The following is a 23613-nucleotide window of genomic DNA, read 5'->3' as shown; positions in this document are numbered from 1 at the left end:
TCTGAATCAATTAAAAAAACTACTGAAACTAATAAGCAATTATAGCCAGGTTGCAGGATACAAAGTTAATATGCAGAAGTCAATTGCTTTCCTATATACCAGCAATGAACAAGTGGAATATGAAATAAAAAACACAATAGCATTTACATTAGCAAACCCCAAAATGAAATACTTAAGTAAAAATCTCACAAAATATGTATAAGATCTACACAAGGAAAACTACAAAACTCTGATTTAAAAAAAATCAAATAACTAAATTAATGGAGAGATATTCCATGTTCACAGATAGGAAAGCTCAATATTGTTAAGATGTCAGTTCTTCCCAACTTGATCTATAAACTGAATGCAATCCCAATCAAAAGCCTAGTAAGTTATTTTGTAGCTATTGACAAATTGATCTTAAAATTTATATGCAAAGGCAAAAGATCCAGAATAGCCAACACAACACTGTAGAAGAACAAGGTTGGAGGACTCACTACCTGACTCCAAGACTTATTACTACACAGCTTACAGGAATCAAGACAGCGGTAGTGGCAAAAGAACAGACAGATCAATGGAGCAGAATAGAGAGCCCAGAAATAAACCCATATAAATACAGTCAACTGATCTTTGACAAAGGAGCAAAGGCAACACAATATAGCTTTTTCAATGGTGCTGGAACAATTGGACATCCACCTGCAAAGATTTGAATCTACACACAGACCTTACAACCGTCACAAAAACTAACTCAAAATGAATCATAGGCCTAAATGTGACATTCAAAACTTAAAACTCCTAGAAGATAATAGGGGAAAACCTTTATGACCTTGGGTATGGCAATGACTTTTTAGATAAAACACCAAAGGCACAATCCATCAAGGAAATAAGTGATAAGCTGGATCTCATTAAAATTAGAAACTACTGCTCTGTGAAAGACGATATCAAGAGAATGAGAAGACAAGCCACAGACTAGGAGAAAGTATCTGCAAAAGACACATCTGATAATGGAGTGTTATCCAAAATATACAATAAGCTCTTAAAACTCAACAATAAAAAAACAAACAAGTCTATTAAAAAATGGCCAATGATGTTAACAGACACTACAACAGATGGCAAATAAGCATATGAAAAGATGCTCTATAAGCATATGATAAGATGCTCTATATTATATGTCATCAGGGAAATGCAAATTAAAACAAGATACCACTACACCTATTAGAATGGCCAAAATCCCCAACACTGATAACACCAAATTCTAGCAAGGATGTGGAGCAACAGGAATTCTCATTCATTTTACTGGTGGGAATGAAAAATACTACAGCCACTTTGGAAGACAGTTTGGCAGTTTTTTACAAAACTAAACATACGCTTTCCATATGATCCAGGAATTGTGCTCTTTGGTATTTACCCAAAGGAGGTGAAAACTTATGTCTACACAAAAACCTGCATACAGAGTTTATAGCAGCTTTATTCATAATTGCCAAAACTTGGAAGTAACCAGGATCCTTCAGTAGGTGAATGGATGAACTGTGGTACCTCCAGACAATGGAGTATTATTCATCACTAAAAAGAGATGAGCCATCAAGCCATGAAAAGACATGGAGGAGCCTTAAATGTATATTACCAAGTGAAAGGAGCCAATCTGCAAAGGCTATAAACTGTATGATTCCAACCATATGACATTGTGGAAAAGGCAAAACTATACAGACAATAAAAAGATCAGTGGTTGCCAGGGTTTGGAGACAGAGGGATGAATACACAGAGCACAGAGGATTTTTAGGGCAGTGAAAATACTCTATGATACTATAACGATGGATATATATTATTACATATTTGTCCAAACCAATAGAAAACACAACACCAAGAATGAACTTAGACTGTGGACTTTGGGTGATAATGATGTAATAGGTTCATCAGTATAACAAATGTATCACTTTGGTGGGGGATGTTGATAATGGGGAGGCTCTGCATGTATAAGGGCAGGGGATATATAGGAAACCTCTGTACCTTCCTCTCAATTTTGCTGTGAATCTAAAACTGCTCTAAAAAAAATAGTCTTAAAAAAACAAAAAAAGTCCGGAGAGGCAAAATTTGACACAGTATTTTTCCATATTTATTTAGCTTTCTTTTAGTTAAGTAAGCATAGTTTGACATATCTCATTATTAATAATTTTACAATTCTGCAATTACAAACAAATAGTATCACAACATGCATAAATAATGCTCTCGATACTACTTTAAACATTTTTAAGACAGACTATGAATTAGCTTTGTGATGAACTAACGTTATAGATAGCTAGAGTTACCAAATACTTAAACTACTGAAAAGGCTGAGTGAATTTCAATTGTAGTAGTTTAATTATTAATCTTTAGATATAAAAGAACTGCTACTAAAAATGTGAGGATCCAACGATTTTCCAACAAGAAGAAAAACTTACTATGAGAGGGATAAACCTATATTAATTAAATCAATTGGTAATCACATTTTTTAAGAAGTCCATCAAGCAATTGAGAATTCCTTAAATACCTTACATGTTATTACCATAATATTGTCAATCACATCATTGCAAGTTCACATAGTACAACATGTTGCTCATGCTGAAAATTCCTTTTCTGAAGCTGGTCATATTTGAACTGATTTATAAAAACTTGTACCTGCTGATCTGTGGAGGTGCTCAGTGATCTACTTAACAAAGCAGTGCTGAAAAACTTGTAAATCTAATTTTGAGAGCCCATAACCCCTACTTCCAAATCCCTCTCTCCACTTTCAGTGAATAAAATGGAATTTGGACATTCATTTCTATTGTTAAGTAAAAACTAACGGAAGCAGAACTTGAGGAGAGTACATGTGGGTCTCTTCTTGCCCCATCTTCCACTGTCTACCTGCCTAACACTGAGTCTTGAATACTCAGCTCTTCTGCCACCTGCTCTCAAGTGTTTCCCTCTCCACAGCCTCTTCTCTGGACATTATAACCCTTAACACACTAAACTGTATTCACCGGTTTTGTTTGCGTCTTGTATTAGCAATTGAAGGCAGGCTGTCCTTTCTCACTTCTGTATTTCCTGATCCTGGCAGTGTCTGTTAGATGCTAAATGCTCAGTAAATGTCTGCTGAATAAATAAATGAACAAGTAAACTAAACAATAGTGATTCCAGATGTTATAACTAAACATTGTAATAAGTATTTCATTACTTAAAATTATGTTTAATATCATGCCCCCCCAAAAAGAAAGAAAACCAGTCATCTCAGCCTGTTTCCAACATCAATACTTTAATCCTTAGGTTCATTTATATTCATGTACGTGGTACTATTACACACTGGCACAATATACAATTAGCTTTCACCACCTACTCATCATTTGCATTCACTATTGTTAGTGTAAATTAGCATCAAAAGACAATTCCTAAAGAAATATGTCTCATGAAATGATCTATCAATAATATTAGCATTGTGTTATTAAAACAAATTTTCTCATCCAAGTCTATCTATCTCTACTTCCAAATCAGGCCCTTTTTATTAGAAAAGCTAGGTCTAACCAATTTTTAATTCTAATTTTCCTTTGGTACAATAAACAAGCCATAAAGCAACAGTTTCCACCAGTTTTAATACATTAATATAACCACTTTATGTTTCTTCCTATTTATGTTCTTACAAATAAAACTCCATTGCAGTGAATTCTCCTGAATAGCCAAATTGATTGTTATTGCAAATTCACTGTTAGAATTTATTTTATATATATTATATAGCTTTCAGGATCAATTTATTACAAAGATGCAAGGCTTCAAGAAGTGAAAAGCATCTGAAATCTCAGTAAAAAGTGACACATACACAATTCTTTCCATCAACAAGATCAGAGATCACTGTGTAGTACGGAACTCTTTATTTTGAAATTTTATGTGTAAAATTATGGAACTGTCAAGAAGTAGTATTTCTTTTTCTCCTTCACAGTAATAAAACCTCCAACAAAGTATTTTTCTATACTGGCTTATTATTCATAAAGAAATCACGATTATAATTGACTACTGAGAAATGAAAATATTTGTACTTTTTTTTTAATTCAGAGCACTTCCTGATTAACAAAATTTGTTTTAAAGGGATTTTATCTATAGTACCTTATACCTTAGACAAATAACCATTAAAACAAAGAAGTCAATGACAAAGTATTCACATAACTATATTACAGATCTCAAGAAATAGACATTGAGAAAAGATTTAAGGCTACCCAGTGATAGCCTCTCATAAAACCCAAGAAACCTCAGAACTATAATTAGACTTCAAAGGGACCAAAATAGTAGTTTCTGTTGAGCCAAAATTAGGAAAATCTTCCACTGTTGACATTTTCATGTTCTTAATTTTTCAATCAAATAATCAGCCTGTAATTAAAAAATATATAACATACTTTTTATTCTAGTAATCATAACCTGTATGAAATAATTCTACTGGCATTTCTATTATAATAAGCCACAGCAGAAGAGCTAGATACTAAGGATTTTGTTCCTAAAAATATCTTGCAAAAAAACTCTCAATGTAACAGTTTTATAAACTGTAGTAAAGGTATTATTCTAGATTGTATATAAATAAGCAGATTTTTATCCATATTGCATATTCATTAAAAAGTTTCAATAAGAGAAGGAAAATAAATGTAATACTATAGCTTTAAAAAGTACACTAGACACGGAGGAACCTTACATGCATATTACTAAGTGAAAGAAGCCAATCTGAAAGGCTATATACTGTATGATTCCAACTATATGATATGCTGGAAAAGGAAAAACTGTAGAGACATTAAAAAGATCAGTGGGTACCAGGGATTAAGTGGGAGGGATATTTGAAAAGGCAGAACACAGGATTTTTAGGGCAATGAAACTATTCTGTATGATACTATAATGGTGGATATATGACATTATACTTTTGTCCAAACCTATAATAGAATGTACAATAGTAAGAATGAACCCTAATGTGAACTATGGACTTTGGGTGATAATGATGTGTCAGTGTAGTTTCATGGATTGTGACAAATGTATCACTGTGCTGGAGAATGTTGACAGTGACAGAGATTTTAAGTATGTGGGGACAGAGGTGTATGGGAACTCTGTGTACTTTCCATTCAGTTCTGCTGTGAACCTAAAACTACTCTAAAAAATAAAATCTATTAAATAAATAAAAAGTAAACTAAAGTCTTCTAGTTATATTATTTCAGATACTTTTCTCAATCATCTTATGTATCTGGAACATTATATAAGAGATTTTGGAATAAACTTTAGTATCTTTATCTTGATTTTTTTCAAAGTCTCATAATATATACTGACAAAGTCCCACATTTAAGAAGAGTTCAGATTCCTAGGGTGAACCTTCAACAGATCTTATAACTTTGTTCATTCAGTTTTTTTCTAACTGAAAACTCATGTAAGGAAATACAGTTTAAAACATTACAAAAATATATTTTTAATTACTTTTTTATTACAAAAGCATGGATCATGTAGAAAACTGGAAATACAAGTAAGAAAAAAATCCCTTTTTTATCACACTGATTTTTTAAAGAGACCCTTCTAGCTGTCCTGCAGGATGTCCCACTTGTTTATTTCAAATAAACACACACACACATATATATATCTTAAATATATTTTTTAATTAAATAAAATCATCTGGACAACAAGTGGAAGAGAAGGAAATAAGTTTGAAATATGAAGTTTCTAGAAATCATATGCTTTTTAACTTGTGTACTGTAACTATAATAATATATATTAATTAATGATAATTATTTAACTTGTAACTTGATGATCATTCAGATAGCAACTACAGGTTACCTTATCATCAAGGACACATGAAATAAGAGACTGGTAAATTACTAGTCAAGTGGCCCTGGAAGGACAGAGCCACTTAATAACTAAAGCTTGACTGTCAGGCCACAAACCTATAATCAGATGAATTCTATGCTACTTTTGCCCTAGCAAAGCAGAATTCTGCAACTTTTTAGGCTTAAAGCTTCAGGCTCAGCTCTGGTGGTTAATGCTTCTACTGCAGCCCTTTTCTAAGGAGTTCAAACTGACTACCAAAAATTACAAAACCTCAGTTTCTACAATGACGTTGGTGATGATGACAAAGCCAACAGGTAACATTTACCAACACTTACTATACGCAAAGTATAGTTCTAAGTGCTTTTCATGTAAATTATTTCATCAATCCTCTTAATCCTAGAGGTAGGCACTATTACTTATATGCAGGTAATAAAGAACTGGGGCCTTAAAAAGTTTAAGTAACTTGCACATGGTCCCTCAAGTAACTAACAGAGCCAGAATTTGAATCCAGATCTGACTCTGGATTCTGAATTATTAATGCCATGGTTCTTCTATATCCTATCCTCTGCTTGCAATGGAGAGACTTAGCCATAGTTTCTCTTCCTGCAGAGCTGATGACCTAGAAAATCCCCCAGATTAAAAATATTATTTTGGATATGTACAAGCAGTATGTTAGATGATCAAGTCTATGAGAGCTCTAAGTGCCTACTGTTGCCAAGAAAAGGAAAACTACAACAAAAGGATAAATATTTTTATATGCTGCTATTATAACAATAATACTTACTGTGATAAACCAATAGGAATTCACTCTATAAACCAATTTTGATAAGAAGCTAAGCTGATCGGCTGGTGCCATCACATGAAGGTGCAAGTGGTTAATGGAACAGAATGGCGGCACATGGAAACCCATTCTAAGACAGAAAAGTAAGAGATAATTGACAAATGAGTTCCACAGTTGCTTAAAGCTATTTTTTCAGGTTAAAACACATAAATATTAAAGATATACAAAACAGGTTACCTAAGGTAGACAGATTACCACTCAAACATCTCTTTTACTGTTTCTCTTTATACATTTCAGAATATTCACAAAGTTCCTCTTCTTTTCACGTTGAAGTTCACAGTAACATAAACTCTTCATCAAGGAAGGCCTTAATCGCATATTATGCCTCAGTGTAACTTGTAGGAATTCTGAGTTGGCATTATGTCTTATCACTTCAGTCCTTAGCATATTAAGCTTTAATTCTCCTAAGATATGCCTCTGCAATGAATCTTAAAAAAAGAAAAACTACTGGAGCCAGCCCTGATGGCCTAGTGGTTAAAGTTTGGTATGCTCCACTTTGGCGGCCCAGGTTCAGTTCCCAGGCATGAAAGTACAGCACTTGTCTGTCAGCAGCCATGCTGTGGCAGTGACTCACATAGAAGATCCCGGTGAACTTACAACTATATACAACTACACACTGGGGCTTTGAGGGGGAAAACAGGAGAAAGACTGGCAACAGATGTTAGCTTAGGGTGACTCTTCCTGTGCAAAAAAACACAAGGCTTAATCAAGCCAAATAATTAAAAAAAAAAAAATTACTGGACACTCAAGTAGAAGAAGGGTTTCTTTATTCTAAGACATAGCCAGGAGATGGCATGCTTTCTCCTTTAATAAAGTAGTCAATCATTTCCTTACAAATATTTCAGTAGTGAAATTAATTACATCATCATTAAAAAAAATTTATCATCACTTAAGTTTCCTGTTTAATACTGAAAATAAGTTAGATGATAATTATTCATAATTATTTGCTTTCTACATTTATAAAAGAGTTCCTTTGACTAGTAAAATAAATTTTTTTAATATGATTTAACCTCTTAAAAATCATTTTAGAGTTTCCTAAGTCCACTGATTCTGAGTGGAGCAGGACACACCTGTAACAATAATCCAAGCCTAGAAATATCTGCCTGTTCTAACTAGAACTAAGTCTCAATTAAAAGAGAAAAATTACTAGAAGTGAGCGGGAGTATGGGAAGAAGGCACGGGAGAAGTGCTATACTGCAGGAGTACAGGACGGACAAGGTGGAGTCAGATACACAACACATATGGAAAAGCTTCCAGTGCTACCTAGAAAAGGAGACTAGGTTTTTCCCTCTGTGAAACAGGAGTCATATAATGCAGAATCTAGTAAACTAAAAGCTAGAAGCACTTCAGGGGTTCACTCAACCCTTTCACTTTAAAAACAGGGAAGCAAAGATCCAGAAAGTTTAAGAGCCTTCTCAAGGTCACAAAGTTAGGCAATGGTAGAGCTAGGATTGAGGCTCAGGGCTCTTGACTCCTAGTCCAATGCTCATTCTCCTCATAAGCACTCCTACGACTGGGAAGCGAATGTGCTGCTTTTGGGCAAAGGGTCTCAGATACCATCTGTTCCTTGTCATTATCCCCTTGGATAGTGCTTAACAGTTTTCAGAGAATTTTCACACACAATCTCATCTGAGCCTACAGGTAGGCAGAGCAGGTATTATCTTGAGAGGTTAAACGACTAGTCTGAAGTAACACAGTCAGTACAAGTACAGTGCACAGCAAGTAGTATGGATAGCATTAGAATTCAGACTCTCTGAATTCCAGTTCAGAGGTGTTAGAAGTAATCTACACTACAGCTGCCTTGGCTCTGCTTTGGACACACAAGGCAAAATCAGAAGTCTTTTAAAAAGAAAAAACAACTATTAAGATTAATTAAAGCAGTTGCCAAATTGAACATGACGTGCTTTTGCTCAAACTTTGGCAAATACTAGAATTCAGTTCAGCAGGCAATGAATTCAAATTAATGTCATACTACAAGTGTAATAATACATTTTTAAATCACATAAAATTGTTTGTAAGGAAATTCAATTCATACACTATTTTATAGGAATGCACATATGGAACAAAAATAAGTAGACTTGTAACCCACTGCTTGAATATAATGTATAACTGGTGATTATTAGAAAATGAGACATGAGAGGAAGAGGTTTGTTTATTTAATTTATACTACTAATGAACTGTATGCTCATGTTCAGAAAAACTGCATTTAAACCATGAACTCTGCCATCTCTGCTTTCATTTTCCAGGAGGAAACAACATTTCAGAAAAACTAAATGCATATATTGGTTTCTATCTGGAAGTACACATACCTCACATTTTTGAAGTCAGTGAAATTATTCCTTTCAAGAATGGTTTTTCCAGCATTTACCATGTTCTCAACTATAAAATAGGAAAGAAACTACATTACGATATAGGAGACATTAAGTTCACTAAGTTGTTATTAATCTTAACTTTTAGGGTCCTAGTCAAAAGTTATATCAAATGGGTAAACATTTAAAGATACATTCAACAGCTCTAAGTTACTGAGAAGTCTGCTTATCAACAACTGAACTGAAGGTTCACCCTATCACAAAATATCACCCAGAGGCTGACTTTGAACAGCTGTAGAAGGGTATTATCAAGTGATCCTTTAGGACATATGATCCTACTGAGGTCTACTTCTAATCATAAGGAGACTAAGTAATTAAAAAAAAACTTGTTTGAATTAAGAAGACAGGAAAACTTTGAATTTGTCTTTGAGCCCAAATTACGGATATGATATCCCTTCATGCCAGCCTAGCCTTGACTAGCTAAATGTTTGTATACTTGTTTTGGCTTCCAAACTCTAATCTGCCTTAGTATCTTTACTGTCTCGGTGCTTCAGGGCCTGCTGATGGGAATATGCTTCCCCATTAGAAAAATTTTGATAACCTGGGATCTTCAAAGCACAACGTCAAACTTTAGACCTCTTTTGTTTCTGAATGGTGAAATCAAGTGTTTGAAAGGGGAAGAAATGAGAGACTCTACAGAGGACAATTGTTACAACAAGACATAAAATCATTGCTAATGTTTACCTCTCTAAGTCAGGCCTGAGCAGGGAGGCTCCCAGACTTCCATGACAAGGCCAGTACCATATCCCATACGATCAAAAACAAAGTTCAAGTTACTTGAAGCTAGACTTTGTCTTGTTTTCTTTTAAAATACTCCCAAGATCCCAAACATGTGGGTAAAGATAAAAGACTGTTTTTTCTTTTTCATTTCTTTAAGAGACATATGACTGTTTAAAGCAATAACTTTAACGGTATCAGGGGATTATAAAGTTTGTAGATGTAATATATATAACAACATTAACACATAGTGTTGCAAGCTTTCTCATACTTTATATGAATTGATACAATGTGAACTGTAGGCTGTGATAATTACAGGATCTCTCTAGAGCAAACACTAAAGACAAATGCAACGAATAACAGCTAAAACGGCAAGAGAGAAAGTGGGGTACTAAAAACTACATTTGATCAACCACAAGAAGGCAGGAAACAAGAAACAAGGCAACAAAAAACAAATGGGACAAACAGAAAACAAATGGCAAGATGGTAGAACTAAATCCAACTACATCAATAGTTACGTTAAATGTTTATGGACTAAACACTCCAATTAAAAGACAGAGATTTTCACACTACATTTAAAAAAAATAGCAAGACCCAACTATATTTCTATCTGCAAGTCTTTAAATATAAATATTCAATTTGGTTGAAAGTAGAGGACCGAAAAAATACACAATGCAAACAATAAATAAGAAATTTGGAGTAGCTAAATTAATATCATACAAACTAGATTCAAGAAGTATTTTCCAGAAATAAAGAAGGACATTTTATAATGACAAAAAAAGATCAGTTCGAGCCAGCCCTGAAGGTCTAGTGGTTAAAGTTGAGCACTCCTGCTTCAGTAGCCCGGGTTCATGTCCCAGATGCAGAAACACAGCACCCATCTGTCAGTTTCCACATTGTGGCAGTGGCTCACATAGCGCTGGAAGGACTTAAACTAGGATATACAACCATGCACTGGGGCTTTGGGGAGAAAAAAAAAGAGGAAGATTGGGAACAGATGTTAGCTCAGGGAGACTCTTTCCCTCCAAAAAAAAAAAAAAAGCCATCTTTGAGTCACTCAAAAACAAAAAACAATCAATTCATTGAGAAGACATGACAATCATAATTATGCATTCATTTAAAATCAGATCCGAAGTACATGGAGCCAATCTACTGTCTCTTTTCTATTTCACTGATACCTACTCTTTATTATTTCCCTCCATATACTTCTTTTGGTCTGATTTGCTTGCCTCTTTCTAGCATTCTCAAGTGGAACCTTGTCATTGGTTTTCAACTTCCTTTTCTAATATAAGCATTTAAAGCTATAAATTTCCTTCTACGCACTGCTTTAGCTACAGTCTAAAAATTTTGATATGTTGTATTTTTCTTACCAATCAATTCAAAATATTGTCTTCTGTGACATTTTATTTAGAAGTTATTTAAAAGTGCATTTGTTAAAAGATTTTTAGTGTTATTCTAGATTTTATTTTTCAAACTCCATTGTTATCAGAGAACATATAAGATTTCGATCACTTGAAATGTATTGAGACTTATTTTATTCCTCAGAATATAGTATATCTTGGAAAATGAGTACTCTTAACAAAATGTGCATTCTATAGCTAAGTGGAGTTCAATTACTGTCAATTGTAGTCACAGTGCTTGATAGTATTATTGAGCTCATCCATATGCTTATTATTTTCCAAACTTTATGGACTATAAAAAAATATTAATTTCAAGAACTTTTAACTTTTATTACGGAAATATTTAAATATACACAAAATCAGGAAGAACAGTATAATGAAATCCCAAGTACTCACTATGCTGCTTCAAAATTAGTAACATTTAACTTGCAACAGTTATAAAAACTTTTAATAAGAAAGAAGAAATGCTAAAAAAGAGGAAAACAAGCATGAACACATTTTTCCCTTCTTAAGAAAAGCAGTATGAAAAAAATACTTAAGGCTATGGTGGCTGTTGCCTGGTACTGACTATTTCATGTATACTGGCCTCCGTCTGTTGGAATGAGTGTGAAATGTACTGATAGAACTGCAGATGACTAAGGAACTTTATAATATCTAGAAAAGAACAGTTTAATAACTGGCAATTCAGTAATCTAAACCCTAATGAACTATACTTCAAGGTTTTCCATCAAAGAGATTTCTTATTCACCTTCAAAAAATCTAGCCCAACTTATCCGTCTTGTTAGCTACCTTAAAATACTGACCAAACTAATCCCAGACCCTGGTGACAATGGCTATCAAAGCAGATCTGAAGTGACCTTAGAAATGTCTTAGTAAATGATAGTTGACAAGTCACAGAAATCATGAGTAGGAAAATATAGGATAATCATATAAGAGACAAGATTCAGAATCTCCTTTTCAAAGGCTAAAAGTTCATCACTAAAATCTCATAATTAAACTTTGGTGCTAGTTCATCTACACAGGAAACTACAAGGCAGGTACCAATATGGTCTCACCCTCAGGCAGTATGGGTTCATGTGCCATATCATAACTTATTTGTAATTTTTCATAGCACCTTTCATTTTCAGAGTCAAGAAAAGCCATCATCTAAAAGCATAAAAGGCATTATCTTTTAGAGATTTGAAAGATTAAATAACATGATGTCTTGGATTTGCTTCAAATCTACTGTAGGAGAAGGTTAATATATGAAAAAAGATTGGCCACAAGTTAATAAATGTTGAGGTGGGTGATGAATACATGGAGATTATACTGTGTTCTTTATTTTTGTGTATATTTGAAATTTTTCACAATGAAAGTTTCAAAAAGTCATAATGCTCCCTTTTTGTAATACTTGGCTAGGCTTTTTCTCTTTAATCGTCACTGCCATTGCTGATGCCAATTCAAGATGATATAATCATGAAGAATACCGCCATTGTCTTACCCAGTTCTACATGATCTTTCTTTAGTTCTCTGCAGTTTCCAATATGCTTCTTTGGCACCACAAGATAATGATGAAGTGTTGCTGGTTTGATATCTTTGAAGCAAACTAGGTCTTCACTCTAAAGGAAAAAAACATATCATTTGTTAGTCAGTGAATTTTTTTAAAAGAATTTCCTAATGCTGTTCTGGCATGTCTTAAACATCTTAAATCTCAGTCTGATAGGGAAATGGTACTTATGTTACAACTAAGCCCCATTGAGCAATTTTGTGATTATGCATTAGGTCCATAAAGACAAGCTTTAGCTGCCTTCATGAGATGCTCATTTATTCCAGAGAATAAAAAGACTTATATAAAGTCAATTTCAGGAAAACAATTATGAATATGGTTCATTACAACTTCATTACCAACAATCCCAGAGTTTTTTGTATTTTATTACGTATTTCTCCATCTCTACCCTAAGGTTTTTTCACTCAATACGTACTTTCAAAGGTTTGACTATAGAATCATAGCAAGATTGATAAGTTGTTTTTTACACTTAATTTTTTTCCAAAGTGGCATGTTCCTCAATTATAACAAGAACATTATCTAGCATCTACATATCCAACAGTTACATTTTTAAACATTTTTTACAGCAATTATATACAAATACTTCATGTTTACTTGCCACTTTACAGCATTAAAAAGACTTTGAAATGCTGAAACAAATTCCTGTATGTTCTACAAAGCTATGTGCTCAATCCATTACAAGTGTGGCATGCATTTTCTGGTTTACATACTCCACACAGTAATGTAAGGAAAACAGAAAAGGAAACAAAAAAGGGAATCTTTCAACCTATTAACATTTGAGTTTCAAGCTTTTCCAAGAGAAAAATCTGCATTCCCTAAATAACCTCATTCAATATCTTATATAAAAAAATTAGTCAAAGTTAAATAAAATCAGTACCAATAAGTATAGTTTCCCTCAGAAAAATCCCCAGAACATACTGTTGCTCATTAGTTCTCAATTCTAGGAACCAAAATTCAATCTGAACAAGGGCTTCATATCCATGCCAGTAATCTTGGGTTCAGTGAGAATAATGGTGTTGGCCATTGCACATCTGCACCATGAACCTCCGTATCAGTATCTGTACAGCTCATGTAAGCTTCAGGTGACTGACAAGTCGACCTCCAGTAGACCATGCTTCAGAGACTGGGACTTTTTGTTTACTTTAGCCCCCAGCAGGCCATGATTGAAATGGAAGCAGCAAAAACAAGGTATTACATGTCCCTTTCCTACCTTAAGACTTCTGTATAATGCCCACAATATCACTTTATTAAAATACTGTTTAAATATTGACTTTGTTGCTGTCATCACTTACAAACCTTCAGCCTAGAAGCTGCTAAAATGTGGAGGCGCAACTACACAAAAATCTTGATTATTTTTCCAGCTATTAAGTGTAACCTGCCTATATGATGAGTATAGGGAGGGGGAAAAAACTGTTACTTTAAAGATCTTGTGGTAAACACAGTGAGGGTCAACTGGATGCAGCAGGAGCTGGGAGGAAAGTACACAAATAAGAACTGAGTTGAGGTACCTGCTGACAGAAACAGGGATTTGATGCTGTGTTTGAATAGGACAATCCTTCATCACCCCCAAACTTTCAGGAAAAATCTATACCAACTGTTGCTTTGCATTAAGGTATCACGAAAATGAAAGGAAAAGAACCTGTGTTACTTTCTTTGGTTAATGCAAGACAAAGGTTTGAGGCCAAGGTACAATATTCAACAGAAACAGAAAATACAAGCGGTGTCTAAGGATAATGAATACAGCACACTCCTCCCAGCCTCAGGATAAACTCCTCTCATAAACTGGGGAGAGTGGTGGGTTTCCTGTGATACATGGACAGAGGTTCAATTCAGTTTCGTGTGTGTGTACACACATACGTACATACATGTATGTGCATACGTATACATGCATACATATATATGTGTGTGTGTGCACATGTGTGTATATATAAATATATATGTGTGTGTGTGCACATGTGTGTATATATAAATATATATGTGTGTGTGTGCACATGTGTGTATATATAAATATATATATGTGTGTGTGCACATGTGTGTATATATAAATATATATATGTGTGTGTGCACATGTGTGTATATATAAATATATATGTGTGTGTGTGCACATGTGTGTATATATAAATATATATATGTGTGTGTGCACATGTGTGTATATATAAATATATATATGTGTGTGTGCACATGTGTGTATATATAAATATATATATGTGTGTGTGCACATGTGTGTATATATAAATATATATATGTGTGTGTGCACATGTGTGTATATATAAATATATATGTGTGTGTGTGCACATGTGTGTATATATAAATATATATATGTGTGTGTGCACATGTGTGTATATATAAATATATATATGTGTGTGTGCACATGTGTGTATATATAAATATATATGTGTGTGTGTGCACATGTGTGTATATATAAATATATATATGTGTGTGTGCACATGTGTGTATATATAAATATATATATGTGTGTGTGTGCACATGTGTGTATATATAAATATATATATGTGTGTGTGCACATGTGTGTATATATAAATATATATGTGTGTGTGTGCACATGTGTGTATATATAAATATATATATGTGTGTGTGCACATGTGTGTATATATAAATATATATATGTGTGTGTGCACATGTGTGTATATATAAATATATATGTGTGTGTGTGCACATGTGTGTATATATAAATATATATATGTGTGTGTGCACATGTGTGTATATATAAATATATATATGTGTGTGTGCACATGTGTGTATATATAAATATATATATGTGTGTGTGCACATGTGTGTATATATAAATATATATATGTGTGTGTGCACATGTGTGTATATATAAATATATATATGTGTGTGTGCACATGTGTGTATATATAAATATATATATGTGTGTGTGCACATGTGTGTATATATAAATATATATATGTGTGTGTGCACATGTGTGTATATATAAATATATATGTGTGTGTGCACATGTGTGTATATATAAATATATATATGTGTGTGTGCACATGTGTGTATATATAAATATATATGTGTGTGTGTGCACATGTGTGTATATATAAATATATATATGTGTGCGTGCACATGTGTGTATATATAAATATATATGTGTGTGCGTGCACATGTGTGTATATATAAATATATATGTGTGTGCGTGCACATGTGTGTATATATAAATATATATATGTGTGCGTGCACATGTGTGTATATATAAATATATATATGTGTGCGTGCACATGTGTGTATATATAAATATATATATGTGTGCGTGCACATGTGTGTATATATAAATATATATGTGTGTGTGTGCACATGTGTGTATATATAAATATATATATGTGTGTGTGCACATGTGTGTATATATAAATATATATATGTGTGTGTGCACATGTGTGTATATATAAATATATATATGTGTGTGTGCACATGTGTGTATATATAAATATATATTTTTAAAATATATATATAGATGTAAAAAGAGAAATCCCAGAAGGTTGATGACTTGGGGAACCCCAAAGGCTAACCCTAAAATAACAAGACAATTATATCAATTTTAATCCATTTTATTATCGTTTTTCTGTCTAGTATTAACTTTAAATACTGACATCTATAGAATGTTTTAGAAAAGGATAAGATCAAGGACCACAATGTTTTTAATTGTTTAAGGTTTTCCAATATTTCTTTAATGCCTCCTTCTGAGAAACAATCAGTATTGGGGAGTCAAATCTAGCAGAACAGAACTGCCACAACTGTACTACCCAGATTGGTTCAGAATACAACTTTATATGCTTTTATTTCCCCTCAATTATGACATTAACTTTTAAAAATCCAGCAGTGATTCTTTTTGGTATAGAATACATCCTGATTAGAAGTCATCTGAATACAGGCACACCTTAACAAACAGGAAAAATCCCAAATAAGCAATCTCAAATTATACCTAACTGAATTAGAAAAAGAAGAACAAACGAAGCCCAAAGTCAGCAGAAGGAGAGAAGTAATAAAAATCAGAGCAGAAATAAATGCTATTGAAACAAAAAAGGCAGTAGAAAGGACCAATGAAACAAAGAGCTGGTTCTTTGAGAAGATAAATAAAATTGACAAACCCCTAGCCAGACTTACAAAGAAAAAAAGAGAGAAAGCTCAAATAAACAAAACCAGAAATGAAAGGGGAGCAATAACAACAGAGTCCACAGGAATACAATGGATTATAACAGAATACTATGAAAAACTATATGCCAACAAAATGGATAAACTAGAGGACATGGGTAAATTCTTAGACTCTTACAACCTCCCAAAACTAAGTCAAGAAGAAACAGACAATCTGAACAGACCAATCTCAAGGAAAGAGGTTGAAACAGCAATCAAAAGCATCCCAAAGAATAAAACCCCGGGACCAGACAGCTTTCCTGGGGAATTCTACCAAACTTTCAGAGAAGATTTAATACCTATGCTTTTCAAGCTATTCCAAAACATTAGGGAGGATGGAACACTTCCTAACACATTCTACAAGGCCAACATCACTCTGATACCAAAGCCTGACAAGGACAGCACAAAAAATGAGAACTACAAGCCAATATAGCTGATGAACATAGATGCAAACATGCTCAACAAAATTTTGGCAACCCAAATTCAGCAATTCATCAAAAGGATCATACATCACAATCAAGTGGGATTCATACCAGGAACAAAGGGTTGGTTCAACATCCACAGATCAATCAACATGATACACCACATCAACAAATTGAGGAATAAAAACCACATAATCATCTCAATAGATGCAGAGAAAGCATTTGACAAGATCCAACAGCCATTTATGATAAAAACTCTGAACAAAATGGGGATAGAAGGAAATTACCTCAACATAATAAAGGCCATATATGACAAACTCACAGCCAACATCATACTCCATGGGCAAAAACCGAGCGCCATCCCCTGAGAACAGGAACAAGACAAGGATGCCCACTCTTATTCAACATAGTACTGGAGGCTATTCTTTGCAGCATGATTTATGATAAAAGACTGAAATTAACCCAAGTGTCCATAATTCAGCTAGGAGACTGGTTCTGTATTACATGGACTATTGTATATATTCATCCTCTGCCCCCTATTTAGGGGATAAATTAGTTAATGAAAGTATTGATCATGCCTAATTTCCTCTATAAAAATGGCCCTATCCTGGCGCCCCATGGCCTAGTGGTTAAGTTTGGTGTGCTCCGCTTCAGTGGCCAGGGTTCAGATCCCAGGCACAGACCTACCCCACTTGTCATCAGCCATGCTGTAGCAGCAACCCACACACAAAACAGAGGAAGACTGGCACAGATGTTATTTCATGGCAAATCTTCCTCAAGCAAAAAGAGGAAGGCTGGCCACAGATGTTAGCTCAGGGTGAATCTTCCTCAGCAAAAAAAAAAAAAAAAAAAAAATGGCCCTGTGCTCTTCACACAGTTTACTCTGAGATATTCCTAACAAAGAAAAACTCCTGACCTTTGGCCAGGAAGAAAGCTGTGATTGAAAGTTGGACCATCCCAACCCCTCTTGATGACTATTTTTAGACAAACAAAGCTTTCCACAACCACTAGCATCTATTTCTATTAGTTTTCTTCAACATCAGTACTGGAGTGTGCAAAATTTTAAAGCTGTTTCCAGGAATCTAAGAAATATTGAACTCTGAAGTTAAACAGCTCACTTGCCCTCTCACTAACCGAATTTTATGTTTAGTAAAATAAGGAGTGAATGAAGAGGCAGAGATCGGTCCCTTCTGACTCTGGATCAGCTCAGCAGAGGCCCGCTTTACAGATAACTGACCGAAAATCTTTCTCCGAATCAGCCGCTTCCTGCCTCCACGTCCTTCTCCTCTTCAGCATGGCTTTTACAGTCTATCACATCAGTCATTCTCTAGCCATATATTCTTATCTTTGCCCCACTGCTGGAGGGGTGAAAAAAACCCACGCAGTTGTGCAGACGTTAATCTGAACGTCCTCAACCTCAACTGACCGTCATCACTACCCAGCAACCCTTCTGTTTTCCCTGATCCTCTCTCCCGGCCTCCAAGGAGCTACTTCAAATTTTTACTTCTAAGTGACCCTGTAACTTGCTCCCTTACCTCCTTCAAACCTTCCCTCACATGCCACCTTCCTAGTGAAGCTTTTCCTGACTAAAATTTAAAAATTGCATCTCTTTCATTTTTTCACTGTCTGATAAACTGTGTATTTTACTTATATTGCTTATTGTCCATTTCCGTAAGCTCCACGCGGGCAGGGATTTGCACATTTTGTCACTGCTGTATCCCAGTGCCTCCGACAGTGCCTGGCGTATAGATGGCACTCTTTCAAATACTGAGAACGAACGAGTAAGTGAGTTTCCTCTTTCTGAGGTACAAAGCTCTACCGCATGAGCCATTTTAAATCTCTCTCCATTGACAACTTCCCATCAGGACTCAAACACACCAAAGTCTTCACCGTTTTAAAACCTTTCTCTTAACCCCCAACTCCTCTGTAGTTACTACTCCCTTTCCTTCCTCCCCAAGACTGCCAAACTTCCTTCACAAGCTGTCTATATTTGCTGTCTTCAATTTTTGTTCTCCCAGGTCCTTCTCAGTCAACTACAATCTGCCTTCTGACTCAGCACTGCACCGCAATTGTTCTCCTTGAAGTCGATGACTATCACTTAAGGGACAAAACCAGTTCTGGTCTAACTTGGCCTCTTGCAAGCATGCAGGAGGATCACCAGCCCAGACTGAAGATCAGGGAAGGCTGACACCGCTGCCACTTCCTTTCTTCTTCACATATCCCTTTTCTCAGCATTCCTAGTTTTCCTTCTATTTCTCTGCTCCTTCTCTGTCTCTTTTCCAGGTCCTCTTCCTCTGCCTGTCCCTTATGATGCTAGTGTTCTTTAGGGTTCTGTGTAGGCCCCGCCTTCACTGCTTACTTTACATGTGCTTCCTAGGAGATCTCATCAACTCCCCTCTCCTCAATTTCCATCCATAAACTGGCAGTTCCCATCATGTGGGCTAGAGATATAGTTCTCTCCAGAGGACAGACTACCCAACATTTTACTGGACATCTCTGCTTAGATGCCCAACACTCTCCTGCCCTCTGCCACCTCCTGGCCACCTTCTCCTCCTCTGTTCCCAATTATAAGGAAATCGTACCACCACTATGGGTTTACCCTAGCAGAAATCTACAAATCATCCTTGACCTTCCTCATTCTCCTACATCTAAACCAGAATTTCTCAACCCAGGGACTACTGATATTTGGGGGCCAGATAATTCTTCATGGTGGGGGCTCTCCTGTGCATTGTATAATGTTAGCAACCTTGACCTCTACCCATTAGGTGCCAGTAGCCCTCCCCACCCTTTCAGTTGTTACAACCAAAAGTCTCCATTTGAAAACCACTGATCCATCTCCATCAATAAGTCCAGCCTGTTTCACCTCCGAAATACCCTTAAATTGATCCACTTTTCTTCATCTCCACTACCACATTCCTACTTAAGGCCATTATCAGCTGGATGACCGCAATCGCTTCCTAACAAGTCCCCACGCCTCCAGACTGGTCCTCTCCAAATCATTCTCCTCAGTGGGGCCCAAAGGATCTTCCAAAGATCAAACCCCCTGGTATAACACCTCAACCCCTTCCTCCCAACCCTGCATTAAACATTTCCTCTTCTCCAGAGAGAACACTGGCAAACAGAAGATAAAACATTCGGAAGAAGGAAGCTTCCCTTCATTCTCCAGATAAAGACAAAACTCCTTACCATGAACTACAGCACCCTTAATAATCTGGCCCCTTGTTCCCCTCTCCAGCCTCATCTTTCACACCTCCCATCCTCTCAAGCTCAACGCTCCACTTAGACTGAATTTCTGTTAGCTCTCCTTATGGCTCAAACCAAACCTCTGAGGTTCTCTCTACCTGGGACATTAATCTCCCACCTGGTCAACTACTACCTATTTCTTCATGTCTCACTTCCTCGGAAAAGCCTTCCCTAACCCTTCAAATCTGAGTTAGGTGCTCCTCCCACGGGCTTGCAAAATACCATAGGTGGTAAAACCATTTCACCACAGCACAGGGCATTGTAATCAGCTGCCTCCTCCATCTGTATTCATTCCACCCTTTAGATTATAAAATCTGGACAGGGACTATCCTTTATCTTGTTCACCATTGAATCTGCAAGTCTAGGTGCTTACAAGGAATTCAACTTACTTTTACAAAATGAATAAATGATTACTACAAAAAGCCAGAATCTTTGGAGCTGATTCTCTCAAAAGGTTGTTTCTTTAAAGGTAAGTAGAACCGGCAGAAGAAAGTGTGTACCAGATCTCTGTTTTAAAATATCTAGGCAAAGTCTTAGTGCCCTCAAGATGTGCACACATCCCAACTGATAACACCTCTGGGACCTGTACCCTGCAGTGGAAATCAGAGGCTATTAAGTAATAGTTCGACCTCGGATTTCCCCCACCCCATGCCACCCTGCCTTTCAGTCAATCTAACAAACAAGCTTTTCACAATTACCATTACCTATCTCCTGCTAGTTTTCTCCATATCAATATTACAGTGTGCAGAATTTAAAAGCAGAGTCTAGAAAGGCGGGGGATGGGGTCCGTTTAATAAAAGCAGAAGCCCTAAATGCTCTTTTCTGCCAAATACTTCTGTACCCGCAGAGACAGACCGAAGTATCTGACTTCATCAGTACGTTTTCTCCCAATGGAACAGCAAAGAACGCGGGAGACATTACCGACCCAGGAAAAGCAAGTCTGTCATTAACAACAGGACACCCGGCCCCATCCACACAGGATCCTCCCACCCCGGTCCCCACCCGCGAGGCCTCCCTCCCGAGCTCCCGGGTCTGACATGACCCCCACAGGGTCCACACCCGCGAACGTCCCTCCCGAGCTCCCGGGGCTGACACGACCCCCACAGGGTCCACACCCGCGAACGTCCCTCCCGATCTCCCGGGACTGAGAAGACCCCCCACCTGGGTCCACACCCGCAAGCGTCCCTCCCAAGCTCCCGAGGCTGACACGACCCCCACGCTCGCCGGCCGCGCGCCGCCGCCCACCTCGCAGTCCAGGAGCTCGGTGCCCGGCACCTGCTGCCGCGCGATCTGGCAGAACACGCACTTGCCGCCGTCTTCCTCGGGCTCCGGCGACGCTGCGACGACCTGCGCGGTCTCCGACAAAGACCTGGGAAGCGCTGCCGCCGCCGCCGCCGCCTCTCTGCCGGGGTCCGACTCGGCGCTGCTGCTCTCCTGCGGTTCAGCCATCGTACCTGCCCCTGGCGGCCGAGGGCCTCGGCGCCTCTGGGACAAGGGGGCCTGCGCCGGCCTCCTGCACCTCCTCGGCTGTACCTGGAGGCGTCGCCCGCCGCCCGGCGCTGGCCCTGGTGGGAGTTGGGCGCACGCGCAGATCCAAACTGACGCTGGAGGGAAGGCAACGCGGGGTTGGGCCCCACAGCCGGCGGCAGCCTCGAAGCTAGTGGCCACGAGGGGGCGCACGAGGACGCTACCCGAGGGAGGCGGGGGGCGGGGAGGGGAAGCCGGCTGCGGCTGCAGGAGAGCTCGGCCCCCTGCGTCTCGTTGGTGATGACGCAAGACGTCCGCCGAGACGCGGGTACGCGCCCCGCGTCGCGGTGACGTCACCGGCGCGCCCGAAGGCCAGTCCAAATGGAGTCTGGTGATGTGGGTGTCGTCTCCCCAAGGCTTGTGATGTTAGTATGCGGTGGGAGTGTATTACGCTGTCGTTAAGAAAAAAAATTTTAATTCATACGTTTTAAGAGAATGAACAAAATTTCCAGAGCTTCCTTTTCAACAAAGATCATGTTTGATGCTCTGTGATTGCATTTTCAGTCACGATAATTTTAGATGCTTAAGCTCAAAATGTCCAAAACTGGGCTTCACGTGACTGTTTACTCTTCTTGTTAACAGCATCAGCTAGGTCAGAATAGCGGCCTTTATCTCACGTTCCTCACACGCAGGTCAATGTGGAGTCCCGGCGTTTATAGTCTGAAATAGTCCAGAAATTCCCTGCCGGTGCCTCATTATGCTTCACCTCGACCACTGCAATAACCTTCAAACTATAGCTTCCCTCCTTGATTCTGCTGTCACTCAAAAACCCTTCAGTAACCATGGCGCCCCAAGAAAGAGTACCGCTTCCTTAGCTTGGTATTCCGGGTGGACTCTGATTTGACCTCGACTTTTCATTTCGTAATACTTGGCATTTGCTGGACACTTAAAATGTGCCAGGTGTTTCTCTAATCGTCAAAATAAGCAAGGTTGGTTTTATAATCCCCACCAGAGATGAAGAAACAAACTTAGAAAGACTTGCCCAATACCACACAACTAATTAGTGGCCGAGTTCAGATAAAGGTTTGTCTAACTCCAGAGACTTTCAGCCTTTTTGAACGCAACTCCTTTTTCACACTGAAAAATTTCTTAGACTGACTTATTATAGTACTTGTACTGTTGGTGTTTGTTGATTTAGAAAACAGATAATAACAAAGTCCTATTTATGAACTCAGTAATATTTTTTTTTTTAAGATTTTATTTTTTTCCTTTTTCTCCCCAAAGCCCCCTGGTACATAGTTGTATATTCTTCGTTGTGGGTCCTTCTAGTTGTGGCATGTGGGACGCCGCCTCAGCGTGGTTTGATGAGCAGTGCCATGTCCGCGCCCAGGATTCGAACCAACGAAACACTGGGCCGCCTGCAGCGGAGCGTGCGAACTTAACCACTCGGCCACGGGGCCAGCCCCTAACTCAGTAATATTTTTAAATGAATTTATGTTGTTTTAATTAAAAGGATTTACATATTTTTTAAGTAGTTGTGTATATGTGTTCAAGACATTTTGGGGGACCCTTATAATAGCTTCATAGCCCCTGGAGAGCCCAAGGCCGGGTTCAGAACCACTACATTTCTTTGCCCAACTTGAGTATCCACTATTTCTATGCATACAGTACACCT

The 23613-nt window shown here is 37.3% G+C and overlaps 1 protein-coding gene across 1 annotated transcript; it reads right to left on the bottom strand.

Moving 5' to 3' along the window:
* Positions 1–2069: 2069 nt before the first annotated feature.
* HINT3 (histidine triad nucleotide binding protein 3) lies at positions 2070–22251 on the bottom strand. The gene is made up of 5 exons (XM_014858308.3): positions 21717–22251; positions 12586–12703; positions 8929–8998; positions 6563–6689; positions 2070–4353 (listed from the first exon to the last, which is right to left on the bottom strand). Exons 1-5 carry the CDS (start codon positions 21918–21920, stop codon positions 4321–4323), a joined length of 552 nt encoding a protein of 183 aa, XP_014713794.2. The 5' UTR covers positions 21921–22251; the 3' UTR covers positions 2070–4320.
* Positions 22252–23613: the final 1362 nt, after the last annotated feature.

The sequence above is a fragment of the Equus asinus genome, chromosome 24, assembly GCF_041296235.1.
Source record: "Equus asinus isolate D_3611 breed Donkey chromosome 24, EquAss-T2T_v2, whole genome shotgun sequence".
Taxonomy (NCBI): Eukaryota; Metazoa; Chordata; class Mammalia; order Perissodactyla; family Equidae; genus Equus; species Equus asinus.
This window is presented reverse-complemented; position numbering and strand designations above follow the sequence as displayed.

Excerpts from the sequence above, each read along its gene's own strand:
- HINT3 (XM_014858308.3), bottom strand. The coding sequence starts at position 21,920 with ATGGCTGAACCGCAGGAGAGCAGCAGCGCCGAGTCGGACCCCGGCAGA. Across the intron at positions 8,999-12,585 it reads GAAAGATCATGTAGAACTGG|TTGAGAACATGGTAAATGCT; the intron begins GTAAGACAATGG and ends CCTATTTTATAG. Across the intron at positions 4,354-6,562 it reads ATTCCTATTGGTTTATCACA|GCTGATTATTTGATTGAAAA; the intron begins GTAAGTATTATT and ends TTTTAATTACAG.